Below are 23681 nucleotides of genomic sequence, written 5' to 3'. Positions count from 1 at the left end.
CCCGGCTCTTGAAGGGCTGTCAGTCTCCAGCATCCCGGCTCTTGAAGGGGCTGTCAGTCTCCAGCATCCCAGCTCTTGAAGGGCTGTCAGTCTCCAGCATCCCGGCTCTTGAAAGGGTGTCAGTCTCCAGCGTCCCGGCTCTTGAAGGGGTGTCAGTCTCCAGCGTCCCGGCTCTTGAAGGGGTGTCAGTCTCCAGCATCCTGGCTCTTGAAGGGCTGTCAGTCTCCAGCATCCCGGCTCTTGAAGGGGCTGTCAGTCTCCAGCATCCCGGCTCTTGAAGGGCTGTCAGTCTCCAGCGTCCCGGCTCTTGAAGGGGTGTCAGTCTCCAGCGTCCCGGCTCTTGAAGGGGTGTCAGTCTCCAGCATCCCGGCTCTTGAAGGGGTGTCAGTCTCCAGCGTCCCGGCTCTTGAAGGGGTGTCAGTCTCCAGCGTCCCGGCTCTTGAAGGGCTGTCAGTCTCCAGCGTCCCGGCTCTTGAAGGGGTGTCAGTCTCCAGCATCCCGGCTCTTGAAAGGGTGTCAGTCTCCAGCGTCCCGGCTCTTGAAGGGGTGTCAGTCTCCAGCGTCCCGGCTCTTGAAGGGGTGTCAGTCTCCAGCGTCCCGGCTCTTGAAGGTCATGCTCTGTTCTACTTCCCTGACAATATACTAAGGCATTCAATACATAATAGCAATATGAATTAGTACATAAAATTTAAGCTGCGGTTGATACATTCAGCAAGTACTTATTGACACCTATAAAACTGTATTTGAGAGCTTGTTTGGAGCTTCTAGCAGGAGAGCACAGCTACTTGTATACCCTTGACCGAACAATGGTCCTCTCCTCTATCAGAAAAGGTCATCCTCTTTGACTGAGTGCACAGGTTTGAGAGGGACACACATGGAACAGTGAGGGAGGAAGGGGACACCCACCTAGCCAGCCAGATCAACTGAATCAACCCTGGCAATCAATGGGTGACAGATGTTGCAGCCAGATCATCCTCACATCCTAAAACTGTATTTGAAAAGTTATACTGCCTGACCTGCGGTAGCTCAGTGGATAAAGCATCAACCTGGTATGCCGAAGTCACCGGTTCGAAACCCCGGACTTGCCTGGTCTTGCTTGGTCGAGGCACATATGGGAGTTAATGCTTCCTCGTCCTCCCGCCGTTTTCTCTCTCTCTTCTCTCTTTCTCAAAATGAATTTTAAAAATCTAAAAAAAAAGAAAAGAAACGTTATACTGGGTTACCTTAACTGGTCTCCTATATATCTGTACTGTTGCAAAGGAAATTGTTTACTTAAACATCTATAAACTTAGGCCGGGACATTATCACAATTACCACAGATTCCTAAATGTCTTAAGAAGGTTTTCCTGGGCTCAAAACTCTTAGAAATGTCTATATTTTGCCTTCTCTTCTGCTTGTATCATTCAGTAATGGGGTCAAGGACTACTGGGTCGTACAATTGAAACAATGTTCTAGAAGTTTGCAGATTCAGAGCACTTATGTGGATTGTTATTAATAACAGGAGTTAGGCCCTGGCCGGTTGGCTCAGTGATAGAGCGTCGGCCTGGCGTGCAGAAGTCCCGGGTTCGATTCCCGGCCAGGGCATACAGGAGAAGTGCCCATCTGCTTCTCCACCCCTCCCCCTCTCCTTCCTCTCTGTCTCTCTCTTCCCCTCCCACAGCGAGGCTCCATTGGAGCAAAGATGGCCCGGGCGCTGGGGATGGCTCCTTGGCCTCTGCCCCAGGCGCTAGAGTGGCTCTGGTCGTGATAGAGCGACGCCCCGGAGGGGCAGAGCATCGCCCCCTGGTGGGCAGAGCGTTGCCCCCTGGTGGGTGTGCCGGGTGGATCCCTGTCGGGCGCATGCGGGAGTCTGTCTAACTGTCTCTCCCCGTTTCCAGCTTCAGAAAAATACAAAAATACAAATAAATAAATAAATAAATAAATAACAGGAGTTGTCTCTTTAATTCCGCTTTAGATTTTTTAAAAAATTTATTAAATTTATTTGGGTGGCATTGGTTAATTATGTAGGTTTCAAGTGTACAGTTCTATAATGCATTGTCTGTATATTGTACTGTTTGGCCTTTCAACTCTTTTATTTTTACTGGTCATACTATTTTAATTTCATTTCTACGATAGGCGTTTTTGAGAAGACTTCCGGGAAATGTGGCAGGTGCCGACGAATGTGAATACCACAGATGAAACCTTTGCATGATTAACATTATGCTTGCTTTTTCAGTACTTTGTAAATGTAATTCTTGATGTGTTACTACAATATAGACATCAGTGTGTGATGCTGATTCATTACTAATAGTAATAGAAGTCCCTGGCTTCCAGCAGGTTGTTTCCTGAACTGAAGCATCCCTCTGGACTCTTGAAGGAAGGTGAGGGCTAGGAAATGGGCGTACAGTGAGTGCCTCCTGAGTGCTAGGGGTAGAATCATCTCCACTCCACTGATGAGGAAACACGCTCACAACATCGAAGTAACTTAGGCAAGGTTGCACAGCTAGCTAATTGCAGAGATGATATTCAAACCAGGTCAGAGGGCTTCCCAAGCCCTTTTTCACTCTACCACCCTCTCCTTGATAGAAGTGACACTTCATTCGCTGCTTGTTTTATACATTTGTCATCCATCACATAGGCGTTCCAATTTTATCGCTTCTGCCACTGCTTCTGCTTTACACCCGTATACACAAATATATAAAAGAAAGGGTCAGCATAAAGAATCAAAATCACCTGTCAGCTGCTTGAAATCGATCTTGTTTGTTGAATGTTCTTAAAATGTAGTTTTGCACCTGACAGGTGGTGGCGCAGTGGACAAAGCATAGTACTGGGACGCGGAAGACCCAGGTTCAAAACACTGAGGTCGCCGGCTGAGTATGAGTTCATCTGGTTTGAGCAAAGCTCACCAGCTTGAGCCCAGGGTCGCTGCCTTGAGCAAGGGGTACTCAGTCTGTGTAGCCCCCGGTCAAGGCACATATGAGAAAGCAATCGATGAACAACTAAGGTGTCACAACGAAAAAAACTAATTATTGATGTTTCTCATCTCTCTCCGTTCCTGTCTGTCTCTATCTATCCCACTCTCTGACTCTCTCTCTGTCACTGTAAAAAAAAATAAAGATAAATAAAAAATAAAATGTAGTTTTGCTACAGCTGCCTGGTGACAAGTTTTGTTTCCTCCCCCGCACTATTGCCTGGGCTTTGTTTCTGTTTGTCTGTGGGCACGTGAGAGGCTCACAGCAGTAGCTTTGTGAGATGAGGGAAGACCTCGTACTTATACATGAGGAACCCCATCCACCGCAGATGGACGCAGCCACAGGCAAAAGCCTGATGAACATGTGACAGCAAGGTCTGTGCAAGATGCACAGTAGGTCAGCCGCATGGGATTCTGAGCCAAAGAGAGCAAACTGTACATTTGAAGACGGAGACGAGCTAGATGATCTGTAAAGCCTGAATTTAAAGGTGTAAGGGGACTTAGAGATTGCCTTGTCTGTTTCCTTTAACCGTTCAGGAGATGTGAGACACAGACGTTTTAGGAAACAAGTGCCCTGATGTATGTATATCAGTAATTCCCTAGATCTGCTAGCAAATAATGGATTTATCTGAAGAAGTCATTGAAAATGAGGCTATAAATTATCTTTTTTTCACTAATTGAACTCTTAGCCTGGGGTCATTGCTGATTTTTTGAAGTTATTTTTATAAACATGCATACATATTTAACTTTTAAAATAAGTAATGATCATTTGCTTACAATATTTTTCAACCTTTTCTTCTTGAAGTAAAGAATGTGTAATCTGTCTTATAAATGTATCTGGTGAAAACCAGACATCCCGCCAGGTTTGCTTTAGACTTTCTTTGGAAGGGAGATTTTATTTCAATGAGTTTACTTTAAAAGGGAGTCAGCATAGCATGAATAAGGAAGGCAGTGTCATAGAGTGGGTTCTGAAATGAGACTCCTCCACAGGGTAGATCCCAGCTTACTACTGAGTAGCTGTGTGATCGTGGGCGAGTTATAGACCCTTTTGTACCTTGGTTTCTTACTCTGCCTGGAGATGATGATAGGACCCACCTCAAATGCTTGGGAGGATTAAATGGTAATGTGTAAAGTGCTTAGAGCAATGCTGGCCCATGGTAAAAAAAAAAAAAAAAAAAAAAAGCTCAGTAAAAGTTTATTGGTCTTAGTGTTATATATCACTTTTTATTTTATTGTGGTAAAAATACATAGCATAGATTTATTTACTCTCTTGCCTGGCCTGTGATGGCACAGTGGGTAGAGTATCTATCTGGAATGCTGAGGTCGCTAGTTCAAACCCCTGGGCTCGCCTGGTCAAGGCACATAAGAGAAGCAACTATTAGTTAATGCTTCACCACTACTTTCTCTCTCTCTTTTTTCTCTTTAAAATCAATAAATAAAAATCTTTTTAAAAATTTACCCTCTTAATTTTTAAGTGTGTACAGTACAGTATTGTGAACTATATGCAGTCTTGTACAACAGGTCACTGTAATTTATTCATCTTGCATGACTGAAACTCTATACTTATTGAATAACTTCCCATATCCTCCTCCCCTAAGCTCTGGCTACCACCATTCTACTTTGTGTTGTTAGGAGTTTGACTACTTTATATTCTTTATATATTGGAATCATTAAAATTTGTCTTTTTTGATTGGCCTATTTCATTTAATATAATGTCCTGAAGCTTGATCCATCTTGTTACATATAATGGGATTTCTTTTTTTAAGACTGAATAATCTTCTATTGTAGGTATATACATTTTCTTTACCCATTCATCTGTCAATGGGCATTTAGATGGCTTCTACATCTTAGCTATTGTGAATAAATCTTCAATAAGCATGTGTGAAAATACCTCTTCTACTATATATTACTTATGACCTTAAATATACATGTCGTTATAATTCAACTTGGGAGTTTTAGTTAAACCTTCTGTGCCAGAAGCAAAAATTAGTGAAAATTATATTTAAAAAGATGTTTTAGAAGTTCAAGGCTCATAAAGTATTTCTTAGCTATCTTTTTACTGCTATTTGCTCATTTAGACAATAAAAAATATACAATTTAATTTGTTCACAATTGCTAGAGAGAGATGTGAGAAGAATAGAAAGAGTAAGGAATATGATAAACTGATTGAGAGAATGTCTGTGTTGATTGTAGCATGTTTGTCCAAAGGCATAGATGCCTTATAAACATAAAAAAAAGGAAACAGTGTTAGCATCAAATTATGAGCCACCTTTTCATGGCACACATACTATTTCCTTAGTAACCAAGGAAAGATGAGGAAATTATTCTTGAACATACTGATGAAAATGTAACCATGACAGGAGGCGATTTGAGAATAGATATAAAAAAGGATTTAAAATAAACGAAGCTGCCACCTTCTGATCTAGCTATTCCTCTTCAAGGAAATGATTTTATGGAAATGATCCAGCATATGTGAAAAGATACAGAGAACATGATTTTTTTTCACAACACTGTTCTCAACACAGTTCTATGACACATGAGGCAGACCCTCCCTGGAGATGCTGTTTAGAGTGCCTCCTGTCTCATCTTCCAGCATACCCTGTCCTCTTTGCCTTCATAGCATTTCTCTGGTCGAGTGACTTTCGAACCTTTTCCACCTCATGGTACACATTAACCAGTTACTAAAATTCTGCGGCACACCAAAAATATATCACATTTTTTGCCAGTCTGACAAAAATGAAATAAAATAAGTATAATTTTTATTAGTTCACACCAGATGGCTATTGTGTTGGCTGTTGTCATTTTTTTATTTGACAGACTAAGGGAAAAGGGGTCAGTGCCCCTGACTAAATAGGTACTGCATGTTTTAAAAATTCTTGCAGCACACCAGTTAAAAATCACTGCTCTAATATCTTATGTTGTTTACTTATTCTTGTTTACTTAATCTTGTTTATAGCTCATCTAGACCCAATTGAATGTAAATGTTACAAGGCAGGACTTTTTTTCTGCTTTCTTTATTCCTGGATCCCCAGTTCTTATGACAATACTTGCCATATAATGCAGTGGTCCCCAATCTTTTTTGGGCCACGGACCGGTTTAATGTCAGAAAATATTTTCACGGACCGGCCTTTAGGGTGGGACGGATAAATGTATCACGTGACCGAAACAGGCGTCATGAGTGAATCTTAGACGGATGTAACAGAGGGAATCTGGTCATTTTTTAAAAATAAAACATCGTTCAGACTTAAATATAAATAAAACGGAAATAATGTAAGTTATTTATTCTTTCTCTGCAGACCGGTACCAAATGGCCCACGGACCAGTACCGGTCCGCGGCCGGGGGGTTGGAGACCACTGACATAATGAATCTTTGACGATATTTGTTGAGGAAATGAATGAATGAATCTGATAGGTTAAAAAAAATTAAATCTGGCCCGGGCCAGTTGGCTCAGTGGTAGAGCGTCAGCCTGGCATGCAGAAGTCCCGGGTTCGATTCCCAGCCAGGGCATACAGGAGAAGCGCCCATCTGCTTCCCCCCCCCTCCCCCTCTCCTTCCTCTCTGTCTCTCTCTTCCCCTACCACAGCCAAGGCTACATTGGAGCAAAGATGGCCCGGGCGCTGAGGATGGCTCCATGGCCTCTGCCTCAGGCGCTAGAGTGTCTCTGGTCACAACAGAGCAACACCCTAGATGGGCAGAGCATCGCCCCCTGGTGGGCGTGCCGGGTGGATCCCGGTCGGGCGCATGCGGGAGTCTGTCTGACTGCCTCCCCGTTTCCAGCTTCAGAAAAAATACAAAAAAAAAAAAATTAAATCTCATTTTTATTTACATTTATTGATTACTGGTGGGTGAAATTTTAATGGTCTTGGTGTACAAAAGGCCTCCCTGAGGTTAATAATAAATTTACAAAGTGTGAAGGAAAAATTGGTAGATTTGACAATATACCCAGTCTAAGACAGTTCAAGTGTCTCAGCACTATTGAAAAAATAACTCAGAGACTACTGTTGGTGTCTGGTTAGATAAAGGAGTCTGAGGCTTGTGAGTATATTTGAATATGTGTTTTTAATGGTCTGCATTGCTGCTCAGATATTAGCAAGTATAGCTGATTTAGGGACTGTCTGAATCACAGGGGTTTCCTTTGGCTGGTTAATCGTTTCTCCTAAGTTGTTCTGTCCAAGAGAGAACCTGTATTCACATCCATTAGAGTAGATCATCTGAACTAGGAAAGAGCCTTCTTCCCTAGTTGCTGACGGAGAAGGAGCCTCTTAGTTGATTTTAGATGTGCAAGTCTGTGCCAGAGGACTTCCAGTGTCTGTGGCGACTCAAAGTCTTATCTCTGATGTTTATGGCACTAGTCTTTCTCTGTGTGAACGGTAGCATTTTCGGGGTTTCTGCCCGTCCCTGTCGGGGATGTAGCACTGCCCAGGGCCTTGGTGCAGTACCAGAGTTGGGCTGTTTCTCTTGCTCAGCCTTCAGTCTTGTCCCAGCTGACAAACATTGTGAGTGGAAGACAGCCAAGAACTCCATACAGTGTGAGACAAAGGCCTTTTGGAAGCTTGCTTTTGCCAAATAGAAACAGCTACCCTCACCCTCACCTCGGCCCTGAGCTTTTTAACAGCATCATATGGTTGCATGAAGGACATAATGTGTTCTTTGAGCGGCTCTGGGCCCGGCTGTAGTAGGAAAGTATTCGTGTCTTACATGCTTAGGAAGAGACACCAGCCCAGGATTTGAGTTGCAGAGAGAACATGATAGAAGTGGCTTTGTTTCTGTGCAGTTGGAACTGCATCCAAGTTAGGATAAAATCGCATGTGAGGAGAATAATGCCCAGAAATGTCTGCTTTCCTGAACTCAGAGTAAAGGGGGCACAAAGAGCCCTGGCCGGATAGCTCAGTTGGTTAGAGCATCATCCCAAAGCACTGAGGCTGCTGGTTCAATTCCCGGTCAGGGCACAGACAGGAACAGATGTTCTTGTCTCTCTCCGGCTCTCTCCTTTCCTCTCTGTAAAGTCAATAAAATAAACATTTAAAAGGGGATATGAGGGAACGCAAAGAGACATTAACTCATTCAAGTAGAGATTAACATTGGCTTTACTCTATCCCCCTTAATTTTCAAAGAGTGAATTTAGAAAGTTATTTTACTGCAAAGACCCATCTAGCTCTGCTGCTCCATCACCAAGAAGCCTAAGTAAAGAATAAAAGGAGTATTTTTCTGGAAGGAATTTAAGAAAAAAAAAAAACCTCCCAGAATTTAATCTCTGCACAGTATTATCTTTCTAGTAAGAGAGCCCAGATCTTGCTTCCCCGTAACCTTCCAAGCTGCAGTCTGTGTTCTGTCTATCAGAAATTCCTCCTTCCCACCCACGAGTACCCTTCTGTTGTGGGAGAGGGAGGGCCTTTCCAGTCTTTTGCCTGGGGCGAAGCCAACCCTCAAACTGTGGTTTGCTCTGAGTCTCCCTGCTGAAGCATGGCTGTTTCCCACACCCAATAAAGAAGCAAAAGTCTTGTATATGATGACCAGGTCTTGAGCGGGGGCCAGTGCTTACACAACTCTCCCATTCCCAGGACATTGACTGATGACAGTGCGGCCCTCATCCCTGGGCTCTTAACCCACAAGTACAGAGTGCTAATATTGTATGTTCAAACCTCGCATTTCTTAGAAATTATACAGCGAAAACTTTATATAATTTTTCTGTCCATTTATGAATGACTATCAAGGCAAAACAGTTCACATGCTCTGGCGTTGGTAGAGTTTAAGGATTGGGGTTAATAGAGGCTATGGGGACCTGGGGGGGGGGGGGCTGACTTCTGCCCAAGTCTAATATATGTTTGCTTTTCACATTGCCTGGGTATTTGCCAGGTTTCTTATCATATTTGATTGCTTTAATCTCATCCCACTTAGCCTTGGCTTTGATGAAACACCTGGGGACTTGTCCACATTGCTGACTTTCTGGAATTTGGTATGGTATAGGATTGTAATCATTCCGTTATCCTCACTAAACAAGTCAGAAGCTAGAAGCTTTGTACTTGGAAAGAGTATCTGCCTTTTTAAGATGCAGTACATATAGGTTGTATTGAGACTTAAACAAGCTTGACTCTAGTAGATTGAGAATTTTTTCTCAGCTCACTTAAGATTCCACTTGGCCGCAGTGTAACAGAACCCTCTCCCCCATCCTCTCCCAGTGGCTTCAATAAGTTAGAGATGTATTTTGTTCTTTCATATAATAAAAAATCTAGAGATAATCTCACCTGGATTCCATGGTGCTGTCAGGAGCCCATGTTCCTTCTGTCTGTATCTTTAGCAAGTAACTTTCCCCTGATGCCTGTCCACCCCTGGCTAGGGATCGAGTTCTGGGGAAGAAGAACAACAGTGAAGGGCAAAGTTTGTATACCAGCCCTGTCTACCCCCCTTAAAGAGCTTTCCCCAAAACTACACCTGGAAACTTTCTATTTCAGAACTGTTATTTCTAGGTACAGGAGAAACTGGGAAATACAATTTTTTAGCTGGACACACATTACCCAAACAAAATCAAGGTAAGGTTATTAGAAAGAAAGTGCGAAGTGATAGGCAAGAGGCAGTCTCCTAAGCAGTAAGGTCGCCTGACTGATTGTATGTTGTTGTTTGAGGTAAAGACTGATCTTACTACTACAGGACATCGATGTTGAAGGTCCTGCCACAAAGTCCGCATCTAGGAAGGGGAATTTATTTTTGAGGGGGATCTACAGAGGGCTTACTTAACATTTGTGGCTGAGTGCAACTTGCTTATAAGTAACATGCTAGGCCCCAAAGTCCAGAGAATGGTCCTGTTATAAGATTACATTTCTGTGTAAACAGCTGTGCCTATTCTCTTGTATAGCAATTTACTGTTGCTAAAAAAATGAATCGTTGTTATAAAGTGAAGATTTTTTGTTTGTTCTTCTTTATGGAGTAAATGTTTCTTAAGCACCTTCTCTGAACAAGTAAGTTATTCTAGGCACTGTGGGTGAAACAAAACATAATCAGACATAAATCCAACCATTTTCACTGTGTATTGTCCAGACAGAGAAAAAAATACATACATAAGTGGCTGTAATACAAGGTAGAATGTGCTAAATGTGATAAGATACATACAAATAAATTTTTATAAGCATTCAAAAGAGGAAAAGATCATTTCTCCCAGAGAAAATTGAGCAAATATGATCTGGAAACCTAAACATGTGTTTTCATTTTTAGAGTTTTCTTTCACAGCTAGTGAGCATCGTGGTAAGGCTAGAAGAGTACATAAGCCACTAACTACCATTCACACATCGTCACAGCTAGAGGCAGACTCGCACATCCTGCCGCCCTTCAGTCCTCAGTAAACTGAGGCGGAGGTTTGAGAAGGAATGGGTCATTTACTGAGTGTCTGCTCTATATACCTGGTACTTTAATTATTTCAAGAAATCTTTATTGAATGCCTGGGCTAGATTTGCTTATGTCATATTTATTTAATCCCCAACAGTTCAACAAGGTAATTATTATTGCTTTTGAGGAAGCTGAAGCTTGGAGAGGTTAAGTCACTTGCAAAGGTCACCCTTCATTATCTATGACTGAGCTTCCTTTGAGCCTAGGCAGCGTTTGACTGCAAAGCCATGCTTTTTCTTTCCGGAGACCCTGTCTTTCACTGATGACCTCATCTGGTTTGTAGCCATAAATGTTAAACAGTCAATTCCTTTTTCACGCTGGTGTAATGGCCAGTCTTCTACCCAGCTGGTTGAAACTTGAACTTCATTTGGATACTTCAACTTGTTTGTTACCTACTTAAATATTATTAGAACTCACTTTCCTTTTAACTTTTTTTTCTTAATTAAGTGAGAGGTGGGAGACAGAGATAGACTCCCACATGTGCCCAGACTGGGAAGGCCAGCAAGACCCCTAACTGGGTGATACGCTGCCCATCTGGATCTGCTACTTCATTGCTCAGCAACCGAGCTATTTTAGTGCCTGAGGAAAGGCTATGGAGCCATCCTCAGCACCTGGGGCCAACTTGCTCAAACCATTCGAGCCATGGCTGCAGGAGGGGAAGAGTAAGAGAAAGAGAGAGAGAGAGAGAGAGAGAGAGAGAGAGAGATAAAGAAACAGATGGTTGCTTCTCCTGTGTGCCCTGACCGGGAAGAACCCAGGATTTCCACATGCCAATATTCTACTGCTGAGCCAACCAGCCAGACCCTTTGGACTTTTTTATAATTTATTTTTTATAAATAACTACATATAGGCCCTGGCCAGATGGCTCAGTGAATAGAGTGTCATCTTGGCACACCAAGGTCGCAGGTTTGATCCCTGGTCAGGGCACATAAGAGAAGCAATCAATGAATATACAACTCAGTGGAACAACGAAGTGGAACAATGAGTTGATGCTTCTCTCTTTCTCTCTCTTTCTCTCTCCCCCCCCCCTCGCTCTCTCAAATCAATGGATATTTAAAAAACAACAAGTACATATAGATGGTACAAAGTTTTGTGTTTTTTATGTTATTTTCTTTTCTTTTCTTTTTTTTTCTTTTTTTTATTTTTCTGAAGTTGGAAATGGGGAGGCAGTCAGACAGACTCCCGCATGCACCCGACCGGGATCCACCTGGCACGCCCACCAGGGGGCGATGCTCTGTTGCAACCAGAGCCATTCTAGCACCTGAGACAGAGGCCATAGAGCCATCCTCAGCACCCGGGCCAACTTTGCTTCAATGGAGCCTTGGCTGCGAGAGGGGAAGAGAGAGACAGAGAGGAAGGAGGGGGGGAGGGGTGGAGAAGCATATGGGCGCTTTTCCTGTGTGCCCTGGCCGGGAATCGAACCCAGGACTCCTGCACACCAGGCCGACGCTCTACCACTGAGCCAACCGGCCAGGGCCTAGATGGTACAAAGTTTAAAAAGGTATAAATGATATATAGTAAGTAAAAAATTAGTTTCCCTCCCACGCCAGCGTCTAGCTAACCAGTTCTCCATGAAGTTACCAGTTTTTTTGTATCTTCCATAATTTTTCTATGCAGATATTAACATTGTGTTGTGTTTGGGTTGTCACATATATACATTTGTGTTTATTCCTTTTGTGTTTACTATGCTCGTTCTTCTTATTTAGTCTTTGTGTTTAGATGTTCCAGCAAGATTTTAAATGAAGAAAAACTTACCCTGCCCAGGTAGCTCAGTTAGAGCATCTTCTGATATCAAAGTTGTGGGTTTGATCCCTGTCAGGATACATATAAGAATCAACCAATGAATACATAAATAAGTGGAACAACAAATTGATGTTTCTCTCTCTTTCTCCTTCTCTTTCTCTTCCTCTCTCTTTCAAATCAATCAATCAGCCCTAGCCAGTACCTCGGTGGTTAGAGCATCATCGAGATGCATAGAAGTTGCTAGTTTGATTCTCAGTTGGGGCACGTTCAGAAACAGATTGGTGTTTCTGCTCTCTTTCTCCTTTGCTCTCTCTAAAATCAATCAATAAATTTTTAAATTAAAAAAATTAGTCAATAAAAATTGTTTTAATATATATATTTTTAGTATTTTATTTAGACAATTAATTTTAACATTGGTCAACTAGAGTACATAGATTTAGAGAAAACATCTCTACATTTTGACATTCGATTGTGTTGTATACCCATCACCCAAAGTCAAATCGTCCTCCGTCACCTTTTTATTTGTTTCTCTTTATGTCCCACTCCTCCCCTGACCCCCTCCTCTTTCCTCCCTTCCCCTCCTCCTGGGAATCACTGCACTCTTATTCATGTCCATGAGTCTCAATTTTGTGTCCCACCTATGTATGGAATCATACAGTTCTTAGTTTTTTCTAATTTACTTATTTCACTCAGTATAATGTTATCAAGGTCCATCCATGTTGTCATAAATGTCACTATGTCATCATTTCTTATGGCTGAGTAGTATTCCATAGTATATATGTATCACATCTTCTTTATCTGGTCCTCTATTGAAGGGCATTTCAGTTGTTTCCATGTCTTGGCCACTGTGAACAATGCTGTGATGACCATGGGGCTGCATGTGTCTTTATGTACCAATGTTTTTGAGTTTGGGGGGTATATATCCAGTAGAGGGATTGCTGGGTCATATGGTAGTTCTGTTCTTAATTTTTTGAGGAACCACCATACTTTCTTCAATAATGGTTGTACTACTTTACATTCCCACCAACAGTGAATGAGGGTTCCTTTTTCTCCGCATCCTCTTCAACCCTTGTTATTACCTGTCTTGTTGATAATAGCTAATCTAACAGGTATGAAGTGGTATCTCATTATAGTTTTGATTTGCATTTCTCTAATAGCTAGTGAAGATGAGCATATTTTCATATATCTATTGGCCATTCGTATTTCTTCTTGGGAGAAGTGTCTGTTCATGTCCTCTTCCCATTTTTTTATTGGATTACTTGTTTGTTGTTGAGTTTTGTGAGTTCTTTATATATTTTGGATATTAGGCCCTTATCTGAGCTGTTGTTTGAAAATATTATCTCTCATTTAATTGGCTGTTTGTTTTGTTGTCAGTTTCTTCTGCTGTGCAGAAGCTTCTTAGTTTGATGTAGTTCCATTCATATATCTTTGCCTTTACTTCCCTTGCCTTTGGAGTAAAATTCATAAAATGTTCTCTATGGCCACGGTCCATGAGTTTAGTACCTATGTTTTCTTCTATGTAATTTATTGTTTCAGATGTTATATTTAGGTCTTTGATCCAATTGTTTTAATATTTAAAAAAATAAAAATTGAAATTAATGAAGAAAAAATCATTGAATTTGAAAATATGATTGCTGCCACAGCAACATAAGTAGATATTCTTACTAATAACAGTTCCCAAACAACGTGAAAAAATCTAACTCAATAAAGAATATTTTTATTTCCAAGAGCTCTTTACTAACAACGGTTTTCCTCCTCTGCTACTCATCCAGGGAAACTGTCTGTGGGACAGTAGGACTCTTCAGCCCTCACACTGATTCCTGGTCTCTTCCCCATCCTGACTGGAGTATCTCTCAGCACTCTTCACGTTTAAGCTCACTGACTGGGATGTATTGGTGAAAGCAGAAGCCCAGGGTGCTCCCTCCTGCCTCCCTCCTGCCTCCTCGCTGGGTCTCTCCCTCAGGCTGGCAGCTGTGGCAGCAGTGGTGGAGGGGAATGGGCTTGTCTTGGAGCCAGTGCCCCAGCCTGGCCTCCTGGTGCTCCTTCTGGTTCAAGTCCCCAGAAGGCTTGCTGGAGCAGCCGCAGGGCTCCTGGGCCCTCTCGGACCCTCTGCAAACCTGCCACACTCCACAGAGCTGCACTCCTGGCTTTGCCCACGGACTCAGCTTTCTTTGTTCCCCTTCTTTGGCTCAGAGAGGAAAGTCAGTTGAGTGAACTCTTGGGGGTTGTTTGCAGAGATATGGAACATCTCAGATTGGTTCTTTTGAAAGTGCTGCAGTCCTCCACCTCTGAAATCACTTTGTTCTTTGTCAGGTCTCTGAAACACGTCACTGCATGCACGACCCCTTGGTCCCCCTCACATCTGCCTCGCCCAGAACCCGTACACACATTTCCCTGAAATGGGATATTCCCACACATGAGTATTGAAGGGTTAGTTAACACTTCACTAAAGCTACTCAGTTTCTCCTTTTTACCTTAAAAAATAAAGGTAAAAAATATTGATAGTGCAGTCTATCTCTCTCACTAAAATCAATCAATAAAAAAAGTTTTTTTAAAGTTAAAAAAAAAATGTACATCTAACGTTAGGTCAACAAAGTGGCAACTGGTAGCGAATTCTGCCAGTAGCACTCGGACCATGGTGGCGGCTCATGGTGCCTGTTCAGCGCTCTTTCTCGTTCTGTGTCCTCGCCTGTGCCTGACCCGTGCTGACTCACTCCCTTCCTCAGACGGGCAGACCTTCTAGAGCGCAGAGCTCTGTGGCTGGGTCAAGCTTTGAGCCACTCTTGTTAGGTGATACACTTCTAATATTTGACCCCCAGTAGGAGACATTTGTTAAATAGCGGTTGAATTTAACACTGAGGGAAACTCAGACTTGAGAGAACAAATGCTTTTCCAGTTCATGCATGTGGACCCGTGTGCAGTACCCAGATGCCCTGCTTCCTTGCCCAGGGTCTTCCAGCAAGACCGTCTCAACTCTGCTTCAAGAGATTTCCCTTCCCTGGGTCTTGGCCGTCAATGGCATTACTAGGAAGATTTTTCCCAAAAATTACTTTATTTTGACAGTTTTCCTTTTCCTTTTGTCTCACCAGAGGGTTACAAACCACTCGTTCTCTTACAGCAAAGGGACTGTAAAGGGCGTCACCACAGATCGTTGTTTCTTCTCTCTCTCACAGGCCATCTTTGGCGGCCACACACTACCGAGCTCCAATTTATGGGTGATGAATAATGGTGCAGCCTGCAGAATTTCAAGTGCCACAGCGAGCGGCCAGAAGCCAACCACTCTGCCACAAAAAGTGGTGCCACCTCCAAGTTCTTCCTCCTCCCTGGCCCCCAAACCCCCATCCAGTCACAGACAAGTCCTCAGAAAGGCAACATTCCAAAGGGCTTCCAAGTAAGTTTTCAGCAGTCTTCTGGTCGTGTCAATTCCGTGCTAATAGTACTCTTTACTTGTGCATCTTCAAGACAGTTTGTATTGACTTGTTGAAAACAAGTATACCCGATGGCCGATAAAGGCAACTCTGCTTCTCAGCTCTGGCTACAGACAAGACTCGCCTGGGGAGCTACTGGAACTGCCTGAGTTTGCTCTCTTGCTTACCCTGTGGGAGGGGCAGGCACTGCTCTTTTAGGTTCCCAGGGATTGGGAGAGAGCTGCCACCACCAGCGGGAGTCCGGCGGTTGCTAACCACCTCTTACAGCCTCTGGCAGCAGCTCCAGTCAGACGGTGCACCAGGTAACAGTGCTGGCCTGTGGGCTTGGGGAAAGGAAAGGAAGTTCTCCCGGAGGTATTCTTCTCTTGGTCATTCTACAGAGTCAGACTATAGAGTTTCATGGGAAAATCAATACCCTACGCCCTTCCCTTGTTTGTTTGTTCACTTTTAGGCACTTGACTAGGGACAGGAGTGGGGTTTATTGGGAAGATGAACTTCCCTGACGTTAGTCAGCAGGCTCTGTGTGGCCACATTCTTGATACTATGGGGTCTAAAAAAATATAATACTTTTTCTCCCACCTTTTAAGTTCTTCTGGCTGGGTTAATAATCAAATTAACAGAGATAGATTAACAGGAGAAAAATCAAGGTTTTAATACATGCACGCAGGGAATTCACATATGCATGAAAATTCCAAAGAGAATGAAGAACATTGGGTGTGTACGACATTTTTGACAAAGGAGAGAGTGAGGGAGATTGTGGGGGTCTTAGATTTCCAAAATAAGAATGGGTGATTTCCAGGGAGTCGAGGTGGAGGGGACATAGGTGACAGAAAACTTCTTGCCAGGCAGCTCAGAAACAGTGGGCACAGGGGCATCTAGCTGCAGGTGGGGAGTGGGGAGTCCTCCTGCCCGGATGAGGAGTCTCCAGGTCCTTGGGCCAAGGCTCAGCTCCCAAAGCAGGAACGAGGGGCGGGTCAGAGTCTCCCTCTGAGTCTTGTTTCTTAGTTAACAGCCTAACGTCAATAACCTGAAAGCCAGCTTCAGGCTGCAGCATTGATTCCCGCCAGCACTGTTGCTAGTCTGTCGGTTTTATCTCAAAAAACGCATTTCTCTCCTCCGTCACATTTTTGTCGGTCACATCCTTCCTCTACCTCCTGCCATTTTTTAGCTAGTGAACCAGAGGTAAACTGGTAAAGGGATGTTGGTTCTAACAGTCCTTCTCCATTTTAGACTGGAGAACTTTTCCAAGATGTTTGGAAGAGGCAGGCAAACATCTCTTGTGTAAACACCTAGAGGAGATTTGTGTATTTCTGCTGTTCTCATTACAGCTCCCCGGCTCCTCATTCATTTGTCCTTTGCGAAACCAAATCCAGTTGTAAGAAAGAATCCTATGATGTTGCAAAAACGGTTACTGTTTTTCTCCCCTTGCACAGTGAATCAAATTCTGAATTTGGGTTGAAAACAGTCCCTTGTGACTGTTTTAATTATATTGCTACCATTATTCATCTATCCAACAAATATTTATTCAGTGCCTACTAAGTGCCAAGCACTGGTCTGGGAATAATTGGCATTGTAATCACTTTGCAGAATTCTCTGGGGCCGTAGGGAAGGGCAATAGGAAGGCTGCAGTTGGTGGTGAAAAGCCAGCAGTGCCATAGGAAGGAAGCTGGTCGGCCCCTCACTTTAGAAAGGGGAGAGGCAAACCTTCAGGGCGCCCCCTCTGGAGCCCAACTGCTGGATTCCCATCCCCGCTCCACACTTCACTGACTTGAGGCCTTCGGCAGGTTACAGGTTATTAATCTCAGGGCCTTAGTTTCCTCACATGTGAATGGGGGTAAAAAGAACATCTTCCTAGGACAGTGGTAAATATTATCAGAGTTATTACCTGTACAGTACATGGAGTGAGAGCCAGCACCAGCATCCTAACTACTCTGTCCTTCACAGGTTTGAGAAGCCCACAGCTAGGTAGGAAAATGAGTGAGTTGAATGTGAATGTTGAATTTGCGGGTGTGCTTTCTGTTTGTGGATTCTCTGATTACTGCCAGTACCCCAACCTGGCCCGTGGTGGCCTGTGTGGCTAGCTGGCCTGCTGGTAGAGAGGTAGGCTCGGTCAGCAGGCAGCAGGGCTGGACATTGGAGAACACCACGCCCTGCCCTCAACTCGCTGCTGGCGAGAGAACTCTTCAACCTTCCGAGGTGGGACTGCAGCTCTGTGGACGGACTTTGCTTTGCTGCATTTTTGTGGTTTCTCCTCTCTGACAGGCAGGAGTGTGGGAAAACCGGAAACAGCTCAGCACCAAAAATGCACAGAAGGGGGGGAAAAGCAGATTTCTTCAGTATTTAAGAAATATAATCCAAGAATCAAAAGGCATGCTGTGAGGCGTTGTTCCAGGAAATAGTTTCCAATTTGCCTTTAAAACTCTAGCACAAGTCTCTGAAGCTAAATAAGTTAGCACTAATGGAGACCTTAACGTTCTCTCATACATGTAAAATGTACGGTGTTGTGAGGGCCCCCTGTTTTCAGTGTTCTGATTTTTAGGAAAAAGAAAAACATTGTTTTTATCTATATTGACTCAATGAAAAATTCCCTTTATGAAGAATCCAGATAAGAGGTGTTTTTTTTTTTTAAATAACCTTTTTATTTTAGAATAAATTTAGATTTATAGAAAAGTCTTGAAGATAGTACACATTAAAAGTTAGTATACCCAGTTTCCCCACCGTAAACGTCTTCTATAGCTATGGTACATTTGAAGAACGTACCATACTAAGAAACTGCCATTGGTGCATTACTAGGCACTAAACTCCATACTTTACTTGGATTGATGAGTTATTTTTAACCTAGAGAAACCTTTCAAGGCTTTTCAAGTTGGGATCCTCAGTATCCGTTGATATGTTCTTATTCTAAAGTAATTCATGTGTCTGGCTAGCATAGCATGTTACTTAACGTCTTTGTGGCTCAGTTTCCTATTTTAAAATAAAGATAATAATAGTACCTGCCTCAGAGGGTTATTGGGCAAAATGAATGAATTAATGGATGCCAAGGACACAGTGCCTGGCACCTAACATATATAAAGTAAGTGTTAGGTATTCTAGTTAACGCTGAGAGGGCAGTTCATGACATTTTCGTCTATATTTGTTTGCTTTCTTCATCCTAGCTGTTTTACTTCATTGGCTCAAAGCTCATTGTAGCCTTTACTTCAGCTCAGTTTGGACTAATCAGGAGCCCTCCGTTGTGACTGGTGATACTGAGTCACACTCAGGAATGCCATAGTTGCCCCAGGAGACACAACTAATGAGAAGTTGTAATGAGCTGTTGACCATGCCAAGCCCTGTGTTTTGGGGTTGAACTTCAAAATTCTCCTAGCACAGAAGTTGGCATTACACAAATATAGAAGCAATTTCCAAGAGCATCAAAGTTTCCACATCCTAGACGGTTGATTTTAGAGAACAATAGGACATAAAAGATGGAATGTCGTTTGGATTTTGGTGCAAAGGGAGTTGAGGATCAGAACAGTGGAGTCCTGTTTCTTTATGATAATATTCAGGTCACTTTCCCTCTAAAGGTTTAAGTTTCCCATCTGTAAAACAAAACCACTGTCCCTACTGAATAATTACCCAAAATAGCTTGTTTTCTGTCTGTTCCATTGAAAGCTTTTTTATGAGCACATTTGTTTTTTAATCCTGATGCTTCCCAGCCATTCTCATCATCCATTTTTGGCCCAGCAGTTCTTTGTCAGAGTTCTCAAGTGCGTACACTTACATCTCCTTTAGCTAAATGGCATTGGTCAATTCTGTGGAGAGACTGATGGAGACTGTTTTTAACCTTTTCTGTAGTGCCAGTAGCCTGCCTTGATTTTCCTCTCTAATGTCTGCAACACTTCATAAGTTAGTACCCACTTCAGATCCTCCTTTCCAAACTATTGGAGGTATTTCTTCCAGGCGGTCAGCTGAACTGAGAAGTGTGACAGCCTGTGAACAACAACATGCGTACGAATCGTCCCTTCCTCGTAAATGACCTTTCCCGCAGAGCCTGGAGCGTAACTCTCTCCAGGAAATAGGGAGAGAAACCTGAGCAGTGCAAGTTTGCCAGGGACCTGGGCATCACTCATAGACTAGATAGAGATGGCTTGGAAGGGCAGGGTCAGAGCGGTCGTACCTTAGGACTCCTCTGAAGAAAGAAGACGGTAAGAAACTCCAGACTTAACCAAGGTGCTTTTCTTTAAACAGCTGGGATTAACTTTCCTTCCCCAGGTTTTGGAACTTCTTCCTCAGGGTGACCTCTGGGGCTGGAAGGTGACTGCTGTTCTGTCTCAGCACCAGGACAAGGGCGTTCATTACAAGCTGCTGGGCATCCAGGGAGGATGGCCCTCGGTGCTCAGCGGTGCAGTACAACCAAATGCCAGCTAAGCCAACCCAAGCATTGGGTGATGTCAGAAATATGATGAAAGATGCTCAGAAATTAATGTCAGAAAAATATAAAAGTAGGATCAGGTTAAAAAAAAAGTATCTTTTTAACATCTGATTCTCTAAAGTGAGGCAAAATGATAGGGAGTTATGATGGTCCAGCAGTAGGTTCTTTTTTTTTTTTTTTTTTGTATTTTTCTAAAGTTAGAAATGGGGAGGCAGTCAGACAGACTCCCGCATGCCCCTGACCAGGATCCACCCGGCATGCCCACCAGGGGGCGATGCTCTGCCCATCTGGGGCGTTGCTCTGTTGCAACCAGAGCCATTCTAGTGCCTGAGGCAGAGGCCACAGAGCCATCCTCAGCGCCCAGGCCAACTTTGCTCCAATGGAGCCTTGGCTGTGGGAGGGGAAGAGAGAGACAGAGGAAGGAGAGGGGGAGGAGTGGAGAAGCAGATGGGCGCTTCTCCTGTGTGCCCTGGCCGGGAATCAAACCCGGGACTCTTGCACGCCAGGCCGACGCTCTACCACTGAGCCAACTGGCCAGGGCCAGCAGTAGGTTCTTGATGTGAGTGAGCATAGGTGTCATATTGTAGGTTAACCATCTCTTTCAACTTTTCAGCCTTTTCTCATTTGTAGTTTTAAGAAATATGATTGGATCTGTGGCATATCCCTCCTTAAGTATAGGATTCTCTAAATTATGCATTTCCAAAAAATATACTTAAAAAGAGTTCCTGGCCTTGCCTGGTAGCTCAGTTGGTTAAAGCACCATCCGATACACCAAGGTTGAGGGTTTGATTCCCTAGTCAGAGCACATGCAAGAATCAACCAATGAATGCATCAAATAATACATCAATGTTTCTTTCTCTTCCTTTCTCTCTCCCTAAATATCAATAAGTTAAAATAAAAAAATTTTAAAAAGATTCCTGGACCCAATTCCAGTGTGGGCAGAGGAAGGGGGAGGGTTTCCCTTCACATGAATGAGTAAGTCTCAGATACCAGCAGGTTGTCCAAGAATCCCAATTCTGACTCTGTCTACCAGGAGCTAGCATCAGATTCCACAGGTTAAGGATTCAGTCCTGTAAGACTGCATGCACACACACGCGCATGCACACACAGACATACATTCAGATGCCAGTCACAAACCCAGACTTGTAACCTGTGCATCTGACCAGCCAGCTAGAGATTAGAAGTTCCCCTTCCAACTCAATGCCAGTGCAAATCCAGGTTACCTGTACCTATTGGCCACATATGAGAGATTCCGAAAACCCACTCTTTCGGTTTGACTACTTTGCTAGAATGGCTCACAGAACTCAGAGAAACATGCTTATTATAGAAGGCTGCAACTCAGGAGCAGCCAGATGGAAGAGATGTGTAGGATAAGGGCGCAGAGCTGCCATGCTGTCTCCATGGCACCGCTTTGCCTACAGCTCCATGTGTGCACCAGCCTGGAAGTTCTCCGAACCTCATTATCTTGGGGTTCTGTGGAGCCTTGAATTACATAGGCATGACTGATTAATCATTGGCCAATTAGTGTTTGAGTCAACTGAAAGCTCCAGCCCTCTAATTACATGGTTGGTTCTCCTGGCATCCAGCCCCCATTTTTAGGTGATTCCAAAGCCACCTCAGTAATAGAGCAAAAGACACCTTTATCACTCTTAACACTTAGGAAATTCCAGGGGTTTGGTCAGCTATGAGCCAGAAGCAGGAGGAAGACCAAAAGTGTATTTCTTATCATAAATCACACTCTCACACTAATCATAGATGTGTAGTGCAGAGGCATGGTGTGGGGCTGTGAATGTGGCAGAGCCGGGGCTGGAGTCCACCTCAGCTATTGTGCTAACCCCAGGCTCTTCCCAGTAGACCACTCACTTCAAAGGACCCACCAATTATTCAGATCCATTCTCTACAGCAAATGGCAGATTAATCATCCTAAAATACTGCCTTTGAGAAAGTGCAATGTAAGCACTTAAGAACTTCCATTCTTCCCCTTTCACACCAGTTTTCCCACTTACAAGGCCAATAAAAAGCTCAGCAGAGGGAAGAATGTGTCACTCTTACGCTGAGGTTGGGGGGGGGCGGATTTCTGTTAGATGTAGGAGGATTAGAGTGAAGAACAACATTAAGGGGTTTTATACCCTACCTTCCTATAAGAGTGCAGTCGGGACTCAGTGACAGACCTGGAATACCCCAGAGAATGCCCTCACTCTGAGGGTCGGCGCTGGGGGAGCGAGATGGGGCCAGTCAAGGAGTCTGCCGCTTAGCCTCTCTCCTCTACCAACCGTCTGCACTTGGGCCTCAGTCAGTGGTGGCCCTCAGAGAGCTGGGCACGACGATAACCACACCTAACCAAAAGTTACATTGGGGGGTGGTCCAGCAGGGAGAAGAAATGGAGTGCTGAGTCTTCCTTTGATAGTTCATATATGTGTGATTTAAACTGAAATCTAACTTTTCATTTCTGCCCCCCGTTTGTTAAACCAGTTGTTAAAATGGTAACATAACTGCCAGGTGTTTCCCATCTCTCACTTCCCTTTCTTCTTTTCTGACTATGAAAATCCCTTTTAAAAGAGACAGGAACTTACACCAGTGTTTGACAGAATCTGTATCCATTCCTCCGTGGTCATAAGTCCTTAAACTTAGACTTTCCTTTCTGAAGAGGAATAAATATTTTAAACCTTGGGTCCTGGGAATAGGTAGTACAGCTTAAGGAAAGCCCCATGGAGAAGGTTCAAAGGAGCTGCCAACCTCTGAAATAAGTCAAAGCAAAAAAGAAAAATTTTAGAAAATTCCTAATGTATATTCTTTTCTTTTAAGATTTTATTTATTGATTTTTTTTTTTTTTTAAGAGAGGAAAGAGAGAGAGAAAGAGAAAGGGGGCAGGAGAGGAGCAGGAAGCATCAACTTGTAGTAGTTGCTTCTCATATGTGCCTTGACCAGGCAAGCCCAGGGTTTCCAACTGGCGACCTCAGCGTTACAGGACGATGCTTTATCTACTACGTCACCACAGGTCAGGCTTGTGTATATTCTTGACAAAGTCTAAGAGGGAGTTCATCTAGAGAAAGCTCTCCTATAGAGAGAGCAAGCAGCCCGAGGTCAGGGAGGACTGCATGAAATTAGAAATAACTATGTGAAAAATTGGGTTGAACACAGTGAATAGAGATTGGTCACTTTAGAAAATTTAATTAGTGAAATAAAGGACAAATCTCAAAAATTTCTGCCAAAGTTCTGAGGAAAAGTATACAAAGATAAACATGAGAGACAATATAGAGCAAAACCTTTCAAAACTGAGAATACAATAGTCATTATTGGCAAAATAGGCCAAAAATAATGACAGGGTTTTGAACAATGCCATTAATGAGATTAAATTAATAGATATACAACTGTATATCCTGCAGAGCTCTGATAGAATATTTTTATAAACTAGAACATTTCAATGAAATCCTTGAAAAGTAGAAAATATATATAGGCCCTGGCAGGTTGGCTCAGCGGTAGAGCGTCGGCCTGGCGTGCGGGGGACCCGGGTTCGATTCCCGGCCAGGGCACATAGGAGAAGTGCCCATTTCCTTCTCCACCCCCCCCTTCCTCTCTGTCTCTCTCTTCCCCTCCCGCAGCCAAGGCTCCATTGGAGCAGGGATGGCCCGGGCGCTGGGGATGGCTCCTCGGCCTCTGCCCCAGGTGCTAGAGTGGCTCTGGTCGCGGCAAAGCGATGCCCGGAGGGGCAGAGCATCGCCCCCTGGTGGGCAGAGTGTCGCCCCTGGTGGGCGTGCTGGGTGGATC

At 43.6% G+C, this 23681-nt stretch overlaps 1 protein-coding gene across 11 annotated transcripts in view; it reads left to right on the top strand.

The window, feature by feature from the left end:
• TTLL5 (tubulin tyrosine ligase like 5) overlaps window positions 1-23681 on the top strand; it is a 313529-nt gene that overhangs the window by 219306 nt on the left and 70542 nt on the right. For all 11 annotated transcript variants that reach the window (XM_066341426.1, XM_066341431.1, XM_066341430.1 and 8 more), the window contains one exon: window positions 15248-15465. In XM_066341426.1, the coding sequence (XP_066197523.1) occupies window positions 15248-15465 (218 nt within the window). The remainder of the gene's footprint in view (window positions 1-15247; window positions 15466-23681) is intronic.

The sequence above is a fragment of the Saccopteryx leptura genome, chromosome 6, assembly GCF_036850995.1.
Source record: "Saccopteryx leptura isolate mSacLep1 chromosome 6, mSacLep1_pri_phased_curated, whole genome shotgun sequence".
Classification (NCBI taxonomy): Eukaryota; Metazoa; Chordata; class Mammalia; order Chiroptera; family Emballonuridae; genus Saccopteryx; species Saccopteryx leptura.
The sequence above is the reverse complement of the archived record's forward strand: the minus strand, read 5'-3'. Positions and strand labels throughout refer to the sequence as shown.